The following is a 22,929-nucleotide window of genomic DNA, read 5'->3' as shown; positions in this document are numbered from 1 at the left end:
TCCTTCATCTCATTAGCTTCCTAGGTATTTTGTTTTGGCTGGCATTCCCCTGTAAAGCATGGGCAAAATCAAAGAAAGGCTAATTGACATTAATGCAGAAGTTCAGTATAAAATTTTATTATGAATAAATTGAATTTCATGATTTTTATTTTGCACTATTTCTAGTATTTGCTAAAAAAAAAACCTTTACATTACATTGAATGTTACTTTTATGCTGTGGGAAAATTCTGTTTCATATTCCAAACCTCACCATAATTACAAACAGCAGATTCCCTGAAGCCCGGAGATTACACATTACAATAAACCATGCATATCTCTTCTTCAAGCAAAATTAAATTTACAAATGTACTCATTAACATAGCCATTTTGAAAAAGCATTAGCCACATTTTGATATAAAATTTTCTATATTTGCCTTGTTACACAGCTGTTTAAAAATATTGAAATCTGTTGAATAGTGCTGAAAGGAATTTTCCATATATATATTGGCACAAGTGGAGCATAAGACAACAAACACAACAAAAGAGCCATAAAGCTAATGTGCAATGATTGCACAATCTCATGTATTTTTCCTCCTCAGGTTTTGTATCAAATATGACCCTAAAGCTTAATAGCATGTACTTCTGAATAAACATGCACAAAATTGGAATTAAAATCACCATTAAAAGAATTGGTTTTCTTTCAACATACACCTAACCTAATTCCCAAGCATGTTATACTTAATGGTAACTGTTATTTTGTTCTTGGTGGTACTGAAAAAGCCTCAACTTTTCAAATATTTCTATGAAAATGTGGTTAACCTCATTAACAAAAGCTAAACTTGATTGGCTTCATGGCAGTGTAATATGACATTATCTCCCTGTCCTACACAATCTGCTGCTTTCCTAGTTTAATCAGGCTATTCTATCCAATCATTGATTTCCTAAAAGAGCAGCTGCTTTCACTAAAGGAAACACGGCATTGTCAGAGGACATTTTAAAACAAAATATTCAGGCTTGGGAGGGAGTAAAATTCCTGCTGCTAACATCAAAATTATTGGAGTCCACCTAAAAATTGGTTAAGGGATAGTATCTTGTACCCATAATACTTGTCAGCCATTTTATAATGAGAACCACCTTACACACACACACACACAAACAAAGAACATGAGAGCTGTAAGTGAAAATAGTATTTAAAACCCTTTTCTTTTACTAATAGCTCCCTAGCTTCATACTGGGAAAATATATTGGTATCCAAGTGAATGTTCTTAACTGAAAGAGTGCTCTCTCAGTATTCCCTTAACTAAAAGCATGAAACAGATCCTGTCTCATTACACCATTGTATACTGTACATGCAAAAGTATTCTGTGATTAATAATGTGCCTGAAAAATAGTCTCAATTTCCAATAAGGAGTGAGATACAAAAAGAGCAATAGCACTCATCTTTATTGGATTTTCCCAGTTAGATGTCATTTTGTATGTATTTGGAAGTTTCCTTTTGAGTTTTCCAAAACGGAAAAATACCACATTACATATGAAAAAGGCAATACTACACTTGTTCCTTACAAAAGTGATCACCATTGGACTTGCCTCTTTTCAAACATGAACAAAAGGAGAGGGGAAGAGATGCCTAATTCATCCCATGCAATAGCACTAGCACTTAGATTTATATACCACTTCACAGTGCTTTATAACCCACTCTAAGCAGTTTACAGAGTCAGTGTATTACCCCCAACAATCTGGGTCCTCATTTTACCAACAGCAAGGCTGTTGAGCCGGTAAGATTCGAACTGCCAAACCTCTGGGCAGCTGGCAGCAGAAGTAGCCTGCAGTATTGCATTCTAACCACTGCGCCACCATGGCTCTTAAATACTAAATTATTTAAAGAAACTACCCTGTTTCCCCCAAAATAAGACATCCCCTGATAATAAGCCCAATTGGGCTTTTGAGCGCATGGCAATAAGGCCAAGCGCTTATTTCAGGGTTCAAAAAAATATAAGACAGGGTCTTATGGTGTGTTTCAGGAATACACAGTAATCTAGAGGCAAATTCATCAGAAAACTAACTCATAAATTTACAGTTTACAAAATTATATAAAATAAATGGTGTATAGGTAGTCCTTGACTTATGACCCCAATTGGGACCAGACATTCTGTCACTAAAGAGGTGGTCATTAAGTGAGTTGTGCTCAATTTTGCCACCTTTGTTTTTGCTGCAGTCGTTAAGGGAATTGCTGGCTGTTAAGTGAACCATGCAGTTGTTAAGTGAATCCAGCTTCCCCAGTTGGCTTTGCTTGTTGCAAACTGGCTGGGAAGATTGCAAATTGTGATCACTGCAACAGTTGCAAGTGCACAGACTAGTCGTAACTTTGTAGTGCCATTGTAATTTTGAATAGTCATTAAATGAATGATATTAAATCAAAAACTACCTGTAACACAATTTTTTAAAAAATATTTTTTATTCTTTTATATCAATACCTTGGACACCTAGAACGCACACTGCTCAACATAGAAAGGAAATGTATGATATAAAACACAATACTAATCATTGTTTAAATGGGAGAGATTTAAGAAAGTGCTTGATTTTCTTGCTGACAATGCCTCCTTAAAGTAATAAATCCAGGATAAATTCTAGTTGTATACTAAAAATATCAAAAGGTCAGACAAACATTTTGTAAATAGGAAAAAGGATCAAAACGTTTTGAAAATAGCATTATGTTTGCTAGACATTTTCAGTTGGTTGAACTGGTGCAGGCAACTTCAGTGATATTCAGTTTACAGCTAACACTACCAGGTCAAAAACGAAAGCCACCTGAAATTCCCAAGGTCAAATGAATTTAGGGAGCATTGAATTGAATACACAATTCTACAGAAACAAATGAATTCAGGATAAAATAACTTGTGAACCATATAAAATAAACCTTGGACACCTTAGTATTGAATCTAATGCCATTTGTCAGCAAGACATCGCTGGAAGTCTACTTTTCCTGTCACCAATTTCAAATGTGCTCAGAGAGATTAAGGAAACTTCCAAGATTTTTCTTTTATCCTTTTGCACAAATTGAATGCAAACCTTAGAAAAGCAACTTGAAATTACATAAAACAATATATACTTTTTTAAAAATCAACAACTTTTCATGAGTCAGCAATACAAAAAATTAGAGGAAGGTATTCAGTCTTATCATTTTATACACTATAAGCTTGGCACACTTAAAATATTACCATAAAGAAAAACTAGACTTTTCACATATACCAAAACATGATTTACAGTAAGTAATACACAGTACAGAACTGAGCTGATCATATAATTATACATATGGAATATTTGACCTGCAATCCGTACGTCATCCTTTTTAAGTATCTGTGTTTGAGTAATTTAGAAAAATTAGTTTATCATTATATTAATAGCTTTGGAATATTTCAGTTTTTATTACATACTTGGGTATGTCTGGGATCCAGTCCCTGCATGCCTATTAAGCATCTTTACTATAATTTCTTGCATGCATTGAAGAACCATCAGATTTGCATGTGATGGAGCCGAGAATACGAACTCCCCTCAGCATAAAGGGAAGTGCTTTCTAATCGAGGCCTTGGAATTAAATAATTAGGCTGCTTCTGAAGCTTGAACTTAGAACAAGACCTAAAGCAAGAAATGACTATCAAAACTCAAGGGTGAACACTGGGAATGCATTTAATTTTACCTGTAATTTAAACAGGGCTTTAATTCTTATATATCATTCAAGTTTTACTTCACAGGTTATAAGAGCTTCTTGTCTTTAAGAAGGTTACTGAAGTAATTGAGGAGGAGGAAAATGTACTATGAAAGCACGGAAAATAGAGATCCATAATGTTAATTCAATGAAATTAATTCACAGAATTAGATTTAAGAGTAAAAGGTATTTTTAGTGCACTGTTAACTGGTAACCTCATTCCAGTTATCACACTGAAATGCAGTAGTTTATTTTTCTAGCAAGGAGTAGAAAGTTGCAGAAGAGGTTATTTTATTTATGTTTGAAGATAAGATTTTAAAAAGCCTGAGAAATACCGTTCAAGATAGCTGCAATTAAAATCAAGAAATCACATCATGATACGCAGACACTTGCTGTTTGCTGCAGAGCTCTTCGTTCCTATTCTATGTACAATAGGAACAATTAATTCCACATTATAGCCCACGCATAAAGCAGCCATGAAGCAAAAGCCAGTCTGAGTGTCACATGACCATATTTTACTCATATAATTCTTCCAGAATTTTGTTATCTGAATGCTTCTTGTGCAAATCTGAAAGTTCTAACTGCCAATGAAGTGTTCATCCAATAAAAATGAATCAACCACCATTTTGGATCCTACCAGATTATAAAATGAGCGAGTCCTTATTTCAGTAGCCATCATATTTAACATTTACTGTGTATTTCTAAACTACGGTACTTAATAATGTACTTAATAATGTTCAATTTATTAAAATATTCAGAATGCTTTTCTGATGGAAGAGTATGTGATATATGTTCCCTTAAAAAAAACCTAGCATTAGCAGAAGGCTTCGCTTTTAATTCAAAATTGCCATGCATTTAAATGTTAGCATTATTTTAAGATAAATCAGCTTACAAATAATTCCTTCTCAATTTGTCCTGCCTTCTAAACCAACACAGCTACACTGGTATCTCAGAAAGAATGAGCTGCTGTGGTAATAAATTGTCCACAGTAAAAAACAATAGGAAGAAATTTCAGTTTTATGAATTCAAGACCCCAGTTATGTATTGAATTATTGGGAGATCTGGAGTATGTCATTACTGCATGCCTGTGGTAATACTCTGCTCTTTTCTTCAGAGCCAAGAAGACCAGCTCAATTTCCACCTAACTTTGGAATCTAGAGAAGTTGGGAGATGGTGTATTGTCCTGATGCTACAATAAATTACTTTGGCATTTTTAAAATGCAGAGTATTGCTGCCATTTAAATAGTAATGAAGCGCAGTCATAAATAGTAATGAAGCATAGTAATCAAAACAGTAAACCACAACCTAATCAAGGAACAGTAAACCACAGCCTAATCAAGGAAGAAAAAAACACTCCCACCAACACTGACAGGGCAAGCCACCATATATAAACAGAACAAATCCTACTCCCTTTTAGCACTAAACATGTTATCTAATTGGGTAATGAAATGTTTACAAAGAAACAACCAAACTCAGAGAGCACCAAAGACTCCACAGTTCAACCCTGAGCTGCAAATATTCTCTTATATTAGTAATGAAGCAATTAGGAAATCCACTATTCAGTTGTTAATCCATAATAAAATAAGACCTCCAAACTGTATTGATTTAATAATCTAATTCCAAAGCTTTCTTTTCCGTGAATGCATCCTGTTGCTACTGAGTTTTACGAGGGGGGTTTCTTTAAATGTTACTAAACATTCATTTCTCATTCCCATCCATTTTAGTTTTGTAAACAGAAAATGACTGGAATAAAGGACATACTTCCACCAAAAGCAAGGTTCACTTGACTATAGGAAAGATAACATTACTCTTGTTCCATATTCTTGGCTGCTTCTGTGCAAATTTAATCACTGTCCGATTCTTCTTTGAACTTGGCTCTGATAGCCTGACCGTTCTGAAGTGGCATTTCTTCGTAGTCACTCCTGTCCAAACATATTTAAGAAATGATACTTTACACATAAGCAACAGAAATATTATAATTCCATACAATTTAAATTCTGGAATATATTAGCTTTATTATTTTCAATCTGAGCTCTTTCCAGGTAAGTATGCAAACTACTGTATATTCCTTTATTTGTTTTCAGCCTGTTTGGAACCCCCCCTTTTTTGGGGGGGGTGCTTTTAAAAGTTATTGTTTTAGAAGCAGGGTATAATCAGTGTAATTTAATTTTAATTGTATTTGTTTAAAGCAACATTTATTTCAAATTTTGCAGCAGTCAAAATTCATTAAAACATAGAGATTCCCGGAGAGTAATAAAAATCCTGAAAAAAATGAGCCCCAGACAATTCAAACAGGGCTGATACGTTCCACAGCTACTTATGCTGCACTTGCCTGAAAATGAATAGCTTGTAAAACTAATTTCACAGACATCAAACTCAGAACAAGGAAAAAAAATCAGGCCAATCATCATCATCCAAAAAGAATCAAGGTTAAGATTGGGAAAAGACTAACTAGGATCAGTCATAACATTCTGAAAAGGTCCACACTTTGGGAAATGCTAATAACTTTCTTTCAAGCCAATCTAACAGACTATGTTCACTATTTTTTATTTTACAATATTTACAAGCTACATTTACAGATCTAAACAAGAAAATCGCTTTTCTCCCTTACACAGATCTTTCTAATAATTCAACTGACTTAGTAGCTGCCTGGTGAACTTCTTAGATTTGCAATCTTTTTATAAAAGTTTTATTCTTTTTTGGGGGGGAAACTTACACTCACAACAATAGTTTCACAATTGATGCTTCAATGACTACCTTTGCCACATATTCATTCCAGAAGTACTTCCTTATCATTTATTTTTATTACAAAAACAACTTCTGGGACAAGTTCTTTTTAAAGTAGAAAATGGAGAGGTCTGGCAAAAAAAATATATGAAGATATGTTTTATAGAACACTATGGAAACAAAGGGATTGGTGACATTATTGGAAGTCTTACTTACCCATAGATAACATCGTCATCTGAATCGTTCAACATGGAAAAGGCAGGGTTGTCTTTCAACTGAGATTCTGAAAGATGTTTTGAAGAATATGGTCAATAAATACATCTCTCTTCCCCAAATATCAGTCATGTAATTAAAAGACTTTTAATTCAGGTCTTTTCTTGTCACTCTTCGGTGCCACTTTAATGAACATTAAATCCTCCTCTCTTTGCTTCAGTGTTTTATTTATTGTTATAGATCAGAAGTGGGCAACCATTAGGTGTTAAGGGCACTTTGCCTTTGTTGATTGCTGTAGAGAGGGGAGGGACGCACTACACATGTGGTTGGGACTGAGATTTTAGGGGTAGTTTCAAATTTTGCTCTGTTACCCAAGAATAATGGAATACCCAAGAATTTTAAAGGCTCATTCTTCCCTCACATTCCCCATTTCAAAATGCCTGGAAACTATGCCAAGCTCAGATTATCTAACAAATTTAGTTCAGAACGTTATAATAAAAAATACTTGATATATCATCTGAATGCCCACAAAGAATATTATTTTACTACATAGTACACCATTTGGTACTAAACTTCATAGTTTATTCATAGATCAGTTAAACAAAACTAAAACAGAATTTTGCCAAAAGAAACAACAGAAATTAACTTACCATACAGGGCATTTTTTGATGGTGAATACACAAAGGCTAATGTGTATAGGTAGAAATTTAATAGTCCATAGAAGGATAAGAATTCTGCAGGTGATAACTGTCAAGGATATCATTACATATGAAACAATTCAACATGTCATCAAGATCTAAAGAGAACCATTCAAAAAGCCGAATGAGCCCCACTTTTTAATTCTCACCCAACAGTGATTTATACATTAAAACACCAAATAAAAAGCCAGCCTCATTAAATCATTTGCACACATCTGTTTCCTATGATCCTTTACAGCAGGGGTCCCCAACCCTTGGTCTGTGGATTGGCATAGGTCCACAGCATGCCAGAAACTGGTCCGCACAAACAAGTGAAGTCCCATCTATGGGATGCAGGCAGTACACGAAATCACGCCCCCTCCAGTCTGCGGGAAAACCTCTCTCCACAGAATCTATCCCTGGTACCCAAAAGGTTGGGGGACCGCTGCTTTACAGAAGTTTGCCAACATTCTACCAGCATTTAAATCTACATTTGTTTGGGATGCCTTAGTCTTTTGAATTATGACTGCCATACCATTTGATCGAAACTTTGAGCAGGATGTCACAGTGAAAGGATATAATTATGATAATGGGTTGAAAGCTCAGCCACAAAATTGTCCTGAAGAACCTGTGCTCCAAAACGCAAATAAAATATAGCGATGCTGCAAGAAGAAAGGAAAATAAATCAAAGTTCATTCTACATTTTAAAATCCTTTTTAATTCCAAGAGCAATTAAATAAAAATCAGTATTTAAAATTAACATTAGGAAACTATTTCCCAAATAAATCACAGAAAGCTGCAAATGGGCCAATTATAAACATATGTCTCCAAGATTAATACAAGCGCCCAAGTAAAGTGGGAATAAGTTATATAAGACATACACATAGTTGAGGGGAACTATGGAGAGGAAAAAGGTTGTGTTTAATCTTGTGGCATTTCTTACAAAACACCTCCTAAAATATGTTAATGGTTGACAGCAGTGGTGTAAAGTTTACACAGCAAGAATGTCAATTGTTTTAATTCTGTTCATTGAGTTTCCTCATTTTTATTTATTTATTTATTTATTTATTTATTTATTTATTTATTTATTTATTTATTATTTAAATTTCTATACCGTCCTTCTCCAAAATAGGACTCAGGGCGGTGAACAGCCAGAGTAAAAAACAATACATACAAAATTTAAAAGCAATTTAAAATAATTAAATATTATTGGCCGTAAATTAAAACAACCCAATTTAAGATCAATTTAAAATTAACTCAAGCCAGCCCAGCTAGTTGAAATAAATGGGTTTGCAGGGCCCGACGAAAAATCCGGAGGTCTGTTATTGTACGTATCTCTGGGGGGAGGTTGTTCCAGAGGGTGGGCGCCGCCACAGAGAAGGCTCTCCCCCTGGGAGTCGTCAGCTGACATTGTCTGGCGGACGGCACCCTGAGGAGGCCCACTCTGTGCGAGTGTACTGGCCGGTAGGAGGCTATTGGTGGCAGAAGGCGGTCTCGTATTTTACCATCAGCACCACCACTTAAAAAGAAAATATTACCAAAGCGCTCTATCTAATGCAATGGTACTTTGGTACTCATTGTTAATTGATTCCAGGAGACGCGATGAGTACCAAAAATGATGAGTACCAAATTTTTCCCATACGGAATAATGTAGTGAGTCACAAGGCAGCCGATAGCTTGTGTGTTGAGTACCAAGCAAATGATAAATACCAGGACAAAATGTTTGCTTCAAAGTGCATTGAGTACCAAATTCAATGAGTTTCAAAGCAGTTGAGTACCAAGGTACCACTGTATCTGCTTACAAGGGAGGTTGATCCAATGATCCAGTGCATTTAATATCTTGCACAATATCTTTCATATTTCACATAGAATACTAAAAAGGTAAAGGTTCCCCTCGCACATATGTACTAGTCGTTCCCGACTTTAGGGGGCGGTGCTCATCTCCGTTTCAAAGCTGAAGAGCCAGCGCTGTCCGAAGACATCTCTGTGGTCATGTGGCTGGCATGACTAAATGAAAAAGGTGCAAGAAACGCTGTTACCTTCCCACCAAAGTGGTTCCTATTTTTCTACTTGCATTTTTTACGTGCTTTCGAACTGCTACGTTGGCAGAAGCTGGGACAAGTGATGGGCATTCACCCCATTATGCGGCACTAGGGATTCGAACTGCTGAACTGCCGACCTTTCGATTGATAAGCTCAGTGTCTTAGCCACTGAGCCACTGAGTCCCTTATAATAGAATATTATAATATTATAATAGAATATTAGGAATGCACAAAAAGTACAGGTCTAGTAAATGTCAGAAATTGCGTTTGTCTTCCAGACTAAGTTGACCCAGCCATTCCAGAGCAGGAAGGGGGGTGTAAGGAGGGGTTGGGTCATTTTACAGACATATATCTTCCAAAAGAGGAAGTAATTTGTGTTTTAAACATAGTCCATCCCTCAAAAGGAGCATTTTGCACACTTTTAGATATAACTGAATAATATCTTCAAGTGAATAATATCTCACCTAATAATAAGTACTATCAATGTCAGCGCAGTCAAGAATTTCAACCTGAGATCTGAGAAAAGAAGAGCAAAGAGTTATTTGAAAAATAACACAAGTATCTTTCTAGAAGAACAACACATCATCGGAAATCACAGGGAAAGAATAGAGCTTACCAACGTAGGGCATATTCCGAAGCTCTGAGCACGCCCGGATTATTAGAAATAAAAGGTACAAAATATATACTGTTGCCACCACAAGGAAGAAGATTTTCATCCCCTGTTACAAAAACAAATTTAAAAACCATTTGAACATTATTTTGATAGCATTTCACTTTCTTTCTCCCACATCCATGCACTATACCAGGAGCTGACAACTGTCTCAGGCATTTACCACTATCCTTATTTTTACGTGATTGAAAATTCAGGAAATCGCCAAAGTTTGCAAGATTACAATAATCCCACCCCAAGGACTTCAGTGAAGTCTTGACCATTTTAAATTTTATTTTCAGTTATTGGGAATGACACTACATCAAGAACCTCCAAATTGTACACAGAGACCATCATCTTTACAAGTCTTAGTAGAAGAGAATATAATACTGTTTGTTTGTTTTTAAACCCAATACCAAGGCCATGTTAGCTAGCACTCATGGAATTGGTAGTCCAACCTATCTGGAAGGTATCAAATTAGGATCTTTGAGTGGGAAGCACAGCATGTTGGCTTTGATATGGAAAAGCCTTAAAATGGAGAAAAGAAGCAAAAAAATAGCAGCTTCTTTTGTAAAGTTGAGCAATTCTCTGGAGTATGTGCAAAATTCTTAAAAATTCATAGATAGCAGAACTTCTTTTCATGGGTGTTACTTATAGATTATTTTTTTAAAAAAACCTAATGACAATAAATAAAGAGAAAAAGAGAAAGATATATTTGAAATATCAGAAACTTACTGGGATAAATAAAAAGGAAAAATCTTAAGAATAAATCTTAAATTTAGGATCCAAATAAATGAAATGTAATTTGCTATCTTCAAAGCAAATTGCACTGCCAGAGAAGTAAACCAATTTTTAAAAAATCTTTTTTGCAGTAGTAGCTTTGAAAACAAGCAAAGTTTAAGCTCTGGTACAATTCTCCCTAATATATACAAGTAATTTTAGATGTGGATTAAGCAAATTTTTTTAGTTAAATAGACAGGTAAAAACAGCTCTATTTTCAAAACCTGAGAGTTCATTCATCATTTCCTATGCAAATCCAAACCTGCTTTATGCTAACATACCTGAAAGTTGCTTGTGTCAATCTCATATTGGTATGTTGGATCACGTAATTCATTGACCCTAAAAAAACAAAACATACTATGATCATGAATCTAAACATTTATCTGTAACAATCTAAATTAAAGGATTGAGTTTGATATAGTTGGCTTTTTATTTTTCCAGAACTTTTAATATATTTTCTAAGATCTCTTTCTGGCCTTTTTAAAATTAACATTTTAGCTCCCTTTTTCATTTTATTAAAATATTAATATCCATTCCAATATTATTGTTTCTATTCTGAATTTTGTAAATTGTTTTGAATTAATGATAATGTAATAATTAGTGTCTAACAAACACAAAGAAGTAAATTACTTACGTCTGCCATATGCCTAGTGTAACAGAAGCCAGCCACAGGAGACCAACAATAAGGAATTTGGGAAAATAAAAGGTCATGCATTTCCTTTCTCCCTAAAAAAAATGGAAAAGAGAAAGAAAGGGCGACAACCATATTAGATTTGCTTTACAAATATCAGTTAAAACTCTGTAAAAATATTTTTTATTTAAAAGGGAGCAAGATTCCTATTGCTTCTACCCTGTTTCCCCCAAAATAAGACATCCCCTGATAATAAGCCCAATCAGGCTTTTGAGCGCATGGCAATAAGGTCAAGTGCTTATTTCAGGATGTAGGGAATTGAAATACATGACATCGGGCAGAATGCAGCAAACTGCTTCCGTTTCTGGTGTCATTGTATCTTCTTCTTGTATGATCTCATTCTTGCTCTGGTCTGTGTTATCTGACCTTCTTCAGAGAAGGTGAACAGGGAGGAGGATTGTCTAATTAGAACCCTGTTGCTGTCCTACCTTTTATCTGCCTGTGTAAAACTGTATAAAAAATAAAGCTCTCTGCGAGAGCGAGAGAGAGACATCTTTGATCAGAGCAAAAGCCTGGACTTCTGTTTTACAACACAGGGTTCAAAAAAATATAAGACAGGATCTTAATTTCAGGGAAACATGGTATGTTGATGTTAAATGCAAGGAGGAGATATATCTCAAAAATAAAATTCTCTATTAATAGCAGAAGACGATGTCAATCTGAAGTTTAATTATTCTTTAAGCAACAGCTGTCAAATCTGTGTCAGTTTCTTTGCAGAAATACAACTGCCAATGTTTCCAAAATCTTACAGATCTCACTTATGGCTGCAGATGTTTCTTTGAAGAGGAGAGAGATTCTGTGAATTGTTGCATAATTTTTTGGAGAAGTGAAGCAACGAACCATTCCAACGCTTATTTCATTTTAATGTGGTTTTTTTTAAAAAATTCAGGATTGTAAAACATGTTATTTCCTTCAAAAGGACCTCCAAAGTGGTGATCAGTGTAACAAGTCAACTCCTTGACTATGGAACTTCATATTCTTATAGAAACTTTGTTCAATCAAAATGTTATCATTTATGACACACAGTTTTCAGTGTGAGCCAAATAATTAACCAAATAATTAACTGCAGAATTAACTTGACCAGAAGGGCAGAACCAAAACAACAGAGTTACTCAGCCAAGATTTTCAAGCCCTTCCTTCACTAAAGGAAGGCACATCATTTGTTCCCCTATGAATAATGGAAATTCTTTGGGCTGCTGGCCACATAGAGTGAAATCCAAAATTATGTAAGTGGATTTCTTCTTGAACAAAAGAAGCTTTCATCTTCCTCCTCTTCTTCTTCCATTGCCTATCCCATAATTCAGTGATGGCTAACCTTTTCCGGACCAAGTGCCCAAAGCGCGCACACGCACGAATGCATGTACATGCGCCCAGACCCCCAAAATGCACCACCCACACGTGTGCATGACCCCCACGCATGCACAGAGCTGTGTGCCCCGTCCCCACACATATGCCCTACCCCTGCTTGCGCCCCCCCTGTAAATGCACCCCCCATGCACCCCCGCACATGCCTGTGCACCCCGTGAGCCCCACCCCCGCCCATGCGCAACAGAAACCCGAAGACCAGCTGGTCAGCGGGAGGCATGCACACATGCACGGCGGAGCTGAGCTGGGGCGACGGCTCACATGCCCACAGAGAGGGGACTGCGTGCCACCTGTGGCACGCGTGCCATAGGTTCACCATCATGGCCATAATTTTTCGTTACACTTATTCTGAAGGCTGCCCCAGTACTCCAAAGGCAGTACACATGATGCTAGGGATAGAATTCTGTTCAGAAGTAATGTTCATTCCATTGGCAAAATACCAGCATTCAACACCTGTTCAGTTGCTAAATGAAGCAAGCAAGTTTCACTGAAAAGATTTAATGAGAGGATGGGATTTGGGATTAGGGGGACCCTTGTTCAGCCATGAAGCTCAGTAGATATTTCTAGACCAACTGCCATCTTTTAGCCTAGATAATTTTGTAGAGTTTGTAGAAGAGATAAAAATTATACTTTTTATGTGTTAACAAAATGGGCATTATCATGGAGCATAAACTACAATGAAATATTATTTACTCCTATCATAACAAATGTGTTAGATGAAAGACCCAACTTTTCCAGCAATCTTCACTTACGTTGTTCAAGAATAAGTATGATCCTTTTTAAAGGCAACCAAGTTGATTGCTTATTACCACAATCTACAGCAGCAAATTTTATTGCTCAATTTCACAACATGTAATTCAGTAATTCCTTTATCTCTTTCCTACCATTTTACAGGAGGAAGAACTATCCACTTTATCCATTCCACTTCCCTAATCCCATCCTTCTTTTTTGTATTAATTGTAAAAAGCTCCAATTACTTTCATTTCTCTAGCCATTGCATCATTTTGAAATGCAGTGTCCAGAACTTTATTCTGTCCTCACCTGTACTCTGATCCCGTGGTAGACGCAAAGCCAGAACAGCAGCAATGCACACAAGAACAAAGACTGAAAGAGGTCATCTAGCATTCCAGGAAACCAGCTGTTGATTAGGAATGAGAGAGGGAAAAACGGGTCTGTAACAGAATGGGAGAGGGAGAGAGTCAGAAGGCATCACTGCTACCACTCACAAGCATATTCTGTCTTTTCTACGGCAGACAAGACCTAGATGTTGTTAAGCTACATTAACTCAAGCCAGCCTTGCCAATACTGGTATATTGGCTGTGCAGGTAATACACCATATAATACAGGTGTGCTGGAAAATGTAGATCAGCACATCTGAACCAGGGGTGGGTTCTACTTATCTTTACTACCAGTTCGCAATGGGATCACACATGCACGATCACTTTGCTCGTGCACGCGCCTTCTGCACGTGCACAGATCGCTTCTGATGTCAGGGTAGAGTGGGTGGAGCCTCCTGCCAGTTTTACTACCGGTTCTATAGAACCGGCCCGAACCGGGGGCAACCCACCACTGATCTGAACCCTGTGCAATCCCAATAGTTTAAGAAAACAACGTAAAGCATGTGCCAGGTATTTTCTATATGGTATTTCTAACATACTTTATTACAGATTTAAAATGTATTCTAAAAGGCAATTTACTGAGAAAACATTTGCTAAACTTTGGGCTGGATTTGAAAAGAAATTGACTTTCTCTCCCATCCCAGCTTATTATGGCAGAATTCAACTGAAGATGGCCAGGAATTGGAATTGAGCAGGAATTTTCAAAAACTGGACAAAGGCACTGCGTAACAACTGAAACCCCCCCCCCACACACATATATACATACATATCCTTCTAGACACATTAATTGCTCTAGTGGGCACCAAGCAGGGAAACAAATAATGGAAAATAAGTCTATCAAGGAGGACCAATTTTGAATTAAGACAGGTTAATACATCAGGCTGGAAATTGGGTGAGTTCTGGTCCTGCCTTAGGTACAAAGACAGCTGAGTGACCTTGGGCCAGTTACTTTTTCTCAGGCCTAGAAAGGAGGCAATGGCAAACCATTTTCAAAAAACCTTGCCAAGAAAACTGCAGGGCCTAGTCCACACAATCATCAGGAGTCAACTGTAACTCAAAGGCAGAGACAGAAATAAAAGTCTAACAAAGGAATGTAAGATAATTAGATTGTCATCTCTGTTTCCAGTGTTACAGTATATGTAAGGCTACTGCCTGATGGATCATTGCTATTGATTCCTTTTTCAGAAATGATCATGCACCAGAGGCCATGCTTGTGATTGCAGAAGGACTGGAAACTTCCTAATGGCTACCTTGAACTCTATAACTCTTCCTTAAGCAAGACATCAATGTCCATTCAAATTGGTATGTTATGTGTTACTTCTGCTCATTTGCAGAAAAATATTGTGCAGTGCAGAACAATACTGAAAATGAAAAATAACAAGGCAGCCACACGGATAACAACTGCAACTCTGATGAGCCAATTTTTCTTAATTGTTTTTCTAAGAAGCCATGTTTTCAAAACTTTTTCAAAACTGTAATGGGAAGGCACCCCAGAAAGTGGGGGGGGAGGGGGCATCACCAACATGAGCACAGGTTCTCTGAACATTATATTTTAGAAGAAATGGGTTTTGCCAAGCCCTCCATCTTTCAACACTTCTTTTTCATTAGAGTAAGCTGCTGGCCTATTTCACTAATCAGCTTTTTTTCTACTGAGTGATAGTAGAGGTTAACTTGATTCCATATATTAAAGCTTTTTGGCTACTTCAAACACTCTTAATTAGTATTAAATAGAGGGAACAACCAAGCGAAACATTTTTTTTCAATCAAATCTGAAAACGCCATCAGATTATGCTAATCAGCCAAGCCTAATGTTTCCACGTGCTTTTAGTTGGAATTTTAATTTTCATCAATCTCTCACATGTGAAAGTAGGATAACCCCCAAATCCCATCATATCAGGATATAATTGAATAAATACCATTATAAAGTAATAGCAGGGGGAGGAGGATTGACATCCATTTCTGCTCTATCCCCCAATCTCGCATGGAGAACTTGCGCAGGGAGTGAGCAAAGAGACACTGCAAAGGAAGGAAAAAGAAACATGTAACAATTATGCGGTATCTGTTCAGCATAAGAGAAGGGGTGGAAATATGGAAGCTTCCAAGCTTGGAATACTGCATCCCGTTTTGGTCACCACGATGTAAAAAAGATGTTGAGACTCTAGAGTGCAGAGAAGAGCAACAAAGATGATTAGGGGACTGGAGGCTAAAACAAATAAAGAATGATTGCAGGAATTGAGTATGTCTAGTTTAATGAAAAGAAGGACTATGGGTGACATGATAGCAATCTTTCAATATCTCAGAGGTTGCCAGAAAGAAGAGGGAGTCAAACTATTCTCCAAAGCACCTGAGGGCAGGACAAGAAGCAATGGATGGAAGCTAATCAAGGAGAGAAGCAACCTAGAACTAAAAAGAAATTTTCTAACAGTTAGAACAATTAATCAGTGGAACAACTTGCCTCCTGAAGTTGTGAATTCTCCAACACTGGAAGTTTTAAAGAAACATTTGGACCACCATTTGTCTGAAATGGTATAAGGTTTCCTGCCTGAGCCGGGGGTTGGACTAGAAGACCTCCAAGGTTCCTTCCAACTCTGTTATTCTATTCTATTCTAACATGTGTGATTTGAGAGTATGTGCAGTATGAGTGATTTATACACCCAAAACTGAATCCCTGATTATAGAGCATGACCAACCATAAAATCCTATCTTAACTCAGGCTACATCTTGCTTAAAGATAATGGGAGAGACCAATAATCGAGAGATTCAGCTAACCTGGCCAATAAGGAGGGATATTTGTAATATTCAGCGATGTTTGAAAGTCACATACATAACCATAAAACAGCCACTAAGTTGAAACTCAGCTTAAGTGTATGTGCTGTATCATGTACAAAGAAGACACACACATAATGTTACAGATTTCTTCTATTACTTTCTTTTCTTCACTTATTGTATCTACTACATATTGTCTCATCTTCAACTCTGATCATTTTTCTTGTCTCTCTCACTTGATAAATAAATATTTTGCCACAAGATTGTTTAACAAAAACCTTCCAGCATCAAGCAATTCTAATTCTAATCTTCTGGTTCAAGGAGAATGAATAGCAAAGCAAAATTAGAGAATTAAACCAACAGCAGGTGTAATTAAACAGATACTGATTTGTCTAAGACAGGCAAACATACCAAAATATATTATTAAAACTAAACAGAAAGCTGATACTCACTGTGACTATGAAAGTAAGAACTACAAAGACAAATCGGAACCAGATTTCCACTTGGGAGAAGGCTGGGTTATAAGTTTTCCACTGAAAAAAAGATGTCAGAATGTCAACCAAAGTTTTGTGAATAAAAATAATACCAATGATACTTTGCATATTCAATGTTCTTTTCCCACTGAGGGACCTTCAAATACACATAGATGTGTATGTTTATTATGGCAATTGATCAGAATACAACAATTAATAGTAGATGAAATAACAAAAGTGTTGGTGAATAGTTTATTGATGTGATCAAAGTATACCTAATAACAAGGTTTGGCCACATTTATAGAATGTCTGGTCTGGTAACAGCTGTGCATAGAATAAATTGGAGTTGCCTGGTTATTTTATTAATTGGTAAGTGATAAAAATGGGTCTTTGCATCCTTATAAAATGTACAATATTGCATGGTTTATGGCAGGGGTCTCCAAACTTGGCAACTCTAAGAATTGTAGGCTTCAACTCCCAAAACTGTGCCCCTTTCCACCTGAGCTCATGTGGAATTTGTTCCTATCTTCCCTCAAGAACTGCCATAGGGAGTACATTAAAACATGCTACGGTTAGTGCTCTCTGGAATTTAGGCATGGTTATGTGGTGTATGTGTCTTACTGAACTGAAAAACAAGCCTGACAGCTCAGGAAAAAATTATTGGATTGGGCAGATTGATCCAGTTGGGCTTCCAGATCTCAGGCATGTTCCTGAGTCATCATTAAAAATGCTTCTCTAGAAAGACCACAATATTGTTGGTTAATTCTCCCTTCAGTCAGAGATAATCCACTAGGCTGAACCAATAGGGTGGAGCTTTCTTCACATAGAAAGATGTCAATCCACACATTACAATGCAAACATTATTTCGAGGACCTCTGAATCATGTGGACAGGATCAATTTCCCTTCACTTGTCTACCATTCTTTAGATACAGTGGATTACAAATCTCTGGCAAATCAATTGCTTGCTCCTGAACAACAGCCAAAATCTGAAGTCCCATCAACATCTGGGGACCAACCACCATTTATTAATTCTTCTAATCCTATTTCAAACTCAGCTTCTGAAATACAGCTCACAAAATTAAAACATGAACAGATAATAATATTGAATGGGCTCCAACAGGAATTAGATTCTTAGAGGCTCTTTTTCCCCATTTCTGCCAAATTCTGAAATGTGCCTGGAAAAAATAAATGTTTTTTTTTCTTCCCTGAAGGTATTACCATTGGATTTCTTTCCTTCCCATGATTTGCTTGCTCTTCTTTATAGAGTCCATTCATTGCCAGGCAAATGTATCATTATTTAGGCAAGGCTAATCTATCTGATTACCCAATTTTCTTTACTGATCAAGGTGTTTTCATTATGTTTTATTGCAAGAAACAAAATCTATCGTATTTTGGAAAAGAAAAGGATGAGGAAATAATTTTCTCCCTCCCTCTTTGCAGCCTCCAACTCTACTCCCTATGCTCTCTATAGTGTTTCGATTTACTTTTTTAGTAATTACACTTAGCACAAGATTTTTTTTCAGATCAGCACCTTACAGTTTGTCTTTTATGTCAAGTCATATGCCTGTAAGTCATATCAGGTTCAGAATCAAGTCAACTGTAATCATGTTTAGTATGTCATTTACTTCATTTCAGTGTTTTAAAGGGGGTTTCTGCCACTCCTTAAAAATAACATCAAACAGATATTTGCAATTCTCTGCTTGCTAGCTTATTCAGAAAGATTTTATAATTACTGTCAACTGCTTCAGGGTTTTCTGTAGAAAAACAACACAAAGAAACTTCCACATAAACCTGAATCTATATTTCCTGATTTTTACTATTTACTATCACTTTTACTATTTATACTATATATATATTTATACTTACTGTGAAGTTATAACTCTTGAGGTGGTAGATCTCAGGAAACTTATCAAAGGTAACAACGATATTGTAACGAGTGAAATTCAAATAACCAAGATGAACCACAATAATTTCATCACAATCCTGTGAATTGGCAGATGAAAATTGGTTAGTAGACCAATAATAGCCTTAACTTCATTTTGATTTGGAAATGAGTGAATAATTCTAAAACACATATGGTTTAGATACAGCCTCTTATTTTTTTAAATGTTACTGACAAAGAACTCATCCATATGAAATAATATTGTCTTTCTTTACTAATAATACTTTTTAGATTTTCTACCAAACATATTGCCATCACTCCTCCTAGAAAGGTAGAAAGGCAACTTGTTGAACCTGTGATTAACCATATTAATCAATTATTAAATTGTGGGTTTATCTAACAGGTATATGGTTGCACATTTACCTTTTTAGCATTTTTAAGAAAAAAAATAAGAAGTTTTAGTGTGCCTACCTTAGCACAGTTGAATATCCTTGTCCGGTTGTGAGTTTCTCTGTTATAGTACCGTACACTTCCATTCTTTAGTACACCACGTATTGTAACTGACATAATAAAGCTAATTTTCAAGCTATCCAATTTGTTATCTGAAACATTAAATCAAATACTTGTGATTGAACCTTTTTTTGGAACCATGGACTGCGCCCCCCCCGCCCTCCCCAAATTCAGTTGCATGGAGAGATGCTCTAAAGCAAAGGTATCAAACTTGATCGCATCACATGCCGGATTGCGACATATTGTGATGTTTTTTGCCTTTGAGGAGCTGGAATGGGCATCGCCTGAGTGGCTGTATGCAGCTTGCAGGCCGCCAGTTTGACGGGCCTGCTCTAAAAGAGCCTAGGAGAGGCCATGACAAAAACTATTTTTTTGTTTTGTTTTAATCAAATATAGGTAATAAGACTATTTCCAAGTATATAAATACTTTCTCCCTTCTACATTAAAAGATTCAATTCATTAACAACTTCAAGAATTGTTCTGAAAACCATTTCCTAGGGCAGTGGCCCCCAGGGACCATTTCCGTGAAGAAAGATTTTTCTGTGGTCCAGGGTGGAGGTCATGGCCAGCAGTAATGTGCTGCCTGCATCCTGCAGATGGCACTTCACTTGTTTGTGTGGACCGTTTCTGGTATGCCATGGACTAGTGCCAGTCCATGGACCAGGGATTGGGGACCCCTGCCCTAGGGTTTTGAAGCCGCAAGTCACCCAGGGTCTCAGATTGTGTTCCCCTCCTATAAGAGGGATAGTGTAACATAGAGGAAAAGAATAAATCAGGAAGGATGGAAATACATCAAGAAACATTTAGCCTGGCTTAGTGGCTCAGTGGCTAAGATGCTGAGCTTGTCGATCAGAAAGGTCAGCAGTTTGGTGGTTCGAATCCCTAATATAGGTCTCCTGCATGAGTAGGGGGTTGGGCTAGATGACCTCCAAGATCCCTTCCAACTCTGTTACTGTTAAGTACAGAATCAGTCAAGTCAGCAAGAGGCTTTTGAAACTGGTTCACTTTGAAATATGCTTCCAAATTGGCGCCACATTTTTCAGGCATTACCGTGTTTCCCAGAAAATAAGACCCTGTCTTATATTTTTTTGAACCCTGAAATAAGTGCTTGGCCTTATTGCCATGCGCTCAAAAGCCCGATTGGGTTTATTATCAGGGGATGTCTTATTTTGGGGGAAACAGAGTACTAACCTTCTTCTATGACTTATGATAGCTTTCTTCAAATAGATGTCCCCCAGACATGTTGGATGACACCTGTAATATTCAACCAGCACCAGGAGAGCAAATGGCTGGGTTAGGCTGATATTTGCTCGATATTTCTGGAGGCAAGATTCAGCTAGTTCACAATCTTTAGACCAACAAAAGTACTCATTAATTCTAGTTCTTTTATTACTGGATCTTTTATATTTCATACATCTGCAAATTTGTCTTACATATGTGAAATATGTCACATAATCTGTTATCTGGAGAAATTTACCTTGCTTATTTTTTTAAAGAAGGAAAAATCTTACAAGCTAAGGCAGATTAGAAACCTAATCTGTTGTGACAAAACAAAAGTGATGCATGAGAAAAGAATTTATGGTGACAAGGCCGCAATGTATCAGTATCTTGTCATCTTTTCATCTCCTGAGAGTATTATTCATTTTGTAATCTATATACCTATTCTCCTAATCTCTTAATGGAGAGGGAGTTTGAAAATATTTTAAAATGTTGCTTCTTTCCATGAGTCAGTCTAAGAACAGGTGTCTTCCTTTAGCAAAATATCCAGTTTTCTTTACAGAACTTTAATACATGGCCTCCTTAACACTAAGTTAATCTTCAGGTAACTACTATTACTCATTTATTTGCCCTCATTCCATCCTTTTTAAAAGTATACAATGACATGAGCATTTATTAGACTCTTTTTAAAAAAAAAAAGTTGTTTGATTGTATGCTGTCCAGAGTCACTTTTGTGAGATGGATAACTATATAAATTTGATAACAACTAAAAATATACAATGATATGCACTCTAGCATGTGCATGGTACACACAGCAAATGCTGGCAGTTACATGCAACTGATGTAGCTAAAGGAAATGTAATTTTGCAATAGGGTCTGTCTTCAGCAGAAATTTCCTCCAATGAAAAATGTATTTTCCTAGTTAACCCAAAGTACAGAAGTAACATAATCCATCTTTTCTTGGCAACCTGATTTCAGTGTTTTTCCGACATATGTTCCCCAGCTACAATAACAATGGTACATAAATTGCCTAGTTATATCTTGATATTAGTAAAAGAGTAATGTGTTGCAATCCACTCCTTGCTTACTAACTCCCCATTTCTATTGGCTTCTTTTTATGTAAAGTGGTAGAGACAGGGTTATCAAATACCTAAGATACTGTGATATAAAACCAGTGTATCAGATATGTCTCTGTTTTCTCCATGCTAAACCAAAATGGGACACAAACACTATATATCAGGCCTGTGCAATCCGTGGCTCATGGGCCACATGTGGTCCTGGACAGCGAATAATGCAGCCTTACAAAATCATAAACTTTTAAATTGTATGATTTATAAATATTAACCTTATTATATATAGTGTGTGGCCCAAGACAATTCCTCTTCATTCAATGCAGCCCTAGTAAGCCAAAAGGTTGGATATCCATGCTATATACCATTAACAAGTATATATGTAATTAAAATAATGCAGCACAACAGCAATCTACAACTAAACTAAAAAATATCCTTACCAGAAGGTTGATCCAAGTGCACAGTACAGGTAAGCCATAGTTGCTGATTATAAGTAGATACTGGTGGCGAACTTAAGGGAAACGACTTTGTCTACAACAAAATGGAAGTCAAAGGTGCAATCATGAAATCTTCCCACTAAAAATCATTCTAATGGAAGTATAAGCTAGTCCACTTTTTAGCAGTATCTGTTAAGCATTAATAGTACAAATGTTACCTGATTCAGGTTCATTGAAAATGTTTTCAGAAATACAAGGACATGTATTAAAAATGCACCTCCATCAATTAAAAGCACTATCCAAATGTAATTTGTTAAAAGAAAAAGTGTCATTCACGCAATTCATGGAGCACAGTGGTCCATGCGTGGTTAGGATGCTGGGTTGGAGGTTAGCCAGCCCGTGTTCAAGATCCGAGTGGGGCTGTAGGGCAGGGTTGAGCTCAGGGGTGGGATTCAACCGGTTCAGACTAGTTTGGGCAAACCGGTTATTATGATTTTGCGCAGTTCAGAGAAACTGGTAAAATCAACCACTGGCTAGACCCACCCACCCTGCCTCGCCCTGCCCCACCCTGCCTTATATATTATCTTTCCTTCGCCATGCGGTCCAGCTAATCTCCGTGCCTCGC

At 36.7% G+C, this 22,929-nt stretch overlaps 1 protein-coding gene across 3 annotated transcripts in view; it reads right to left on the bottom strand.

The window, feature by feature from the left end:
• Nucleotides 1–95: 95 nt before the first annotated feature.
• Nucleotides 96–22,929, bottom strand: part of TMEM181 (transmembrane protein 181) — a 35,825-nt gene continuing 12,991 nt past the window's right edge. For all 3 annotated transcript variants that reach the window (XM_034428556.3, XM_034428557.3, XM_034428558.3), the window contains exons 4-17: nt 22,308–22,398; nt 19,541–19,671; nt 19,054–19,170; nt 17,166–17,246; nt 15,864–15,963; nt 13,871–14,001; nt 11,408–11,499; nt 11,055–11,112; nt 9,961–10,063; nt 9,809–9,860; nt 7,882–7,964; nt 7,276–7,365; nt 6,629–6,695; nt 96–5,607 (exon numbers count right to left, since the gene is read on the bottom strand). In XM_034428556.3, the coding sequence (XP_034284447.1) occupies nt 5,529–5,607; nt 6,629–6,695; nt 7,276–7,365; nt 7,882–7,964; nt 9,809–9,860; nt 9,961–10,063; nt 11,055–11,112; nt 11,408–11,499; nt 13,871–14,001; nt 15,864–15,963; nt 17,166–17,246; nt 19,054–19,170; nt 19,541–19,671; nt 22,308–22,398 (1,275 nt within the window). In that variant the 3' untranslated portion in view covers nt 96–5,528. The remainder of the gene's footprint in view (nt 5,608–6,628; nt 6,696–7,275; nt 7,366–7,881; nt 7,965–9,808; nt 9,861–9,960; nt 10,064–11,054; nt 11,113–11,407; nt 11,500–13,870; nt 14,002–15,863; nt 15,964–17,165; nt 17,247–19,053; nt 19,171–19,540; nt 19,672–22,307; nt 22,399–22,929) is intronic.

Source organism: Pantherophis guttatus, chromosome 1 (assembly GCF_059756535.1).
Source record: "Pantherophis guttatus breed Tessera chromosome 1, ASM5975653v1, whole genome shotgun sequence".
NCBI lineage: Eukaryota > Metazoa > Chordata > Lepidosauria > Squamata > Colubridae > Pantherophis > Pantherophis guttatus.
This window is presented reverse-complemented; position numbering and strand designations above follow the sequence as displayed.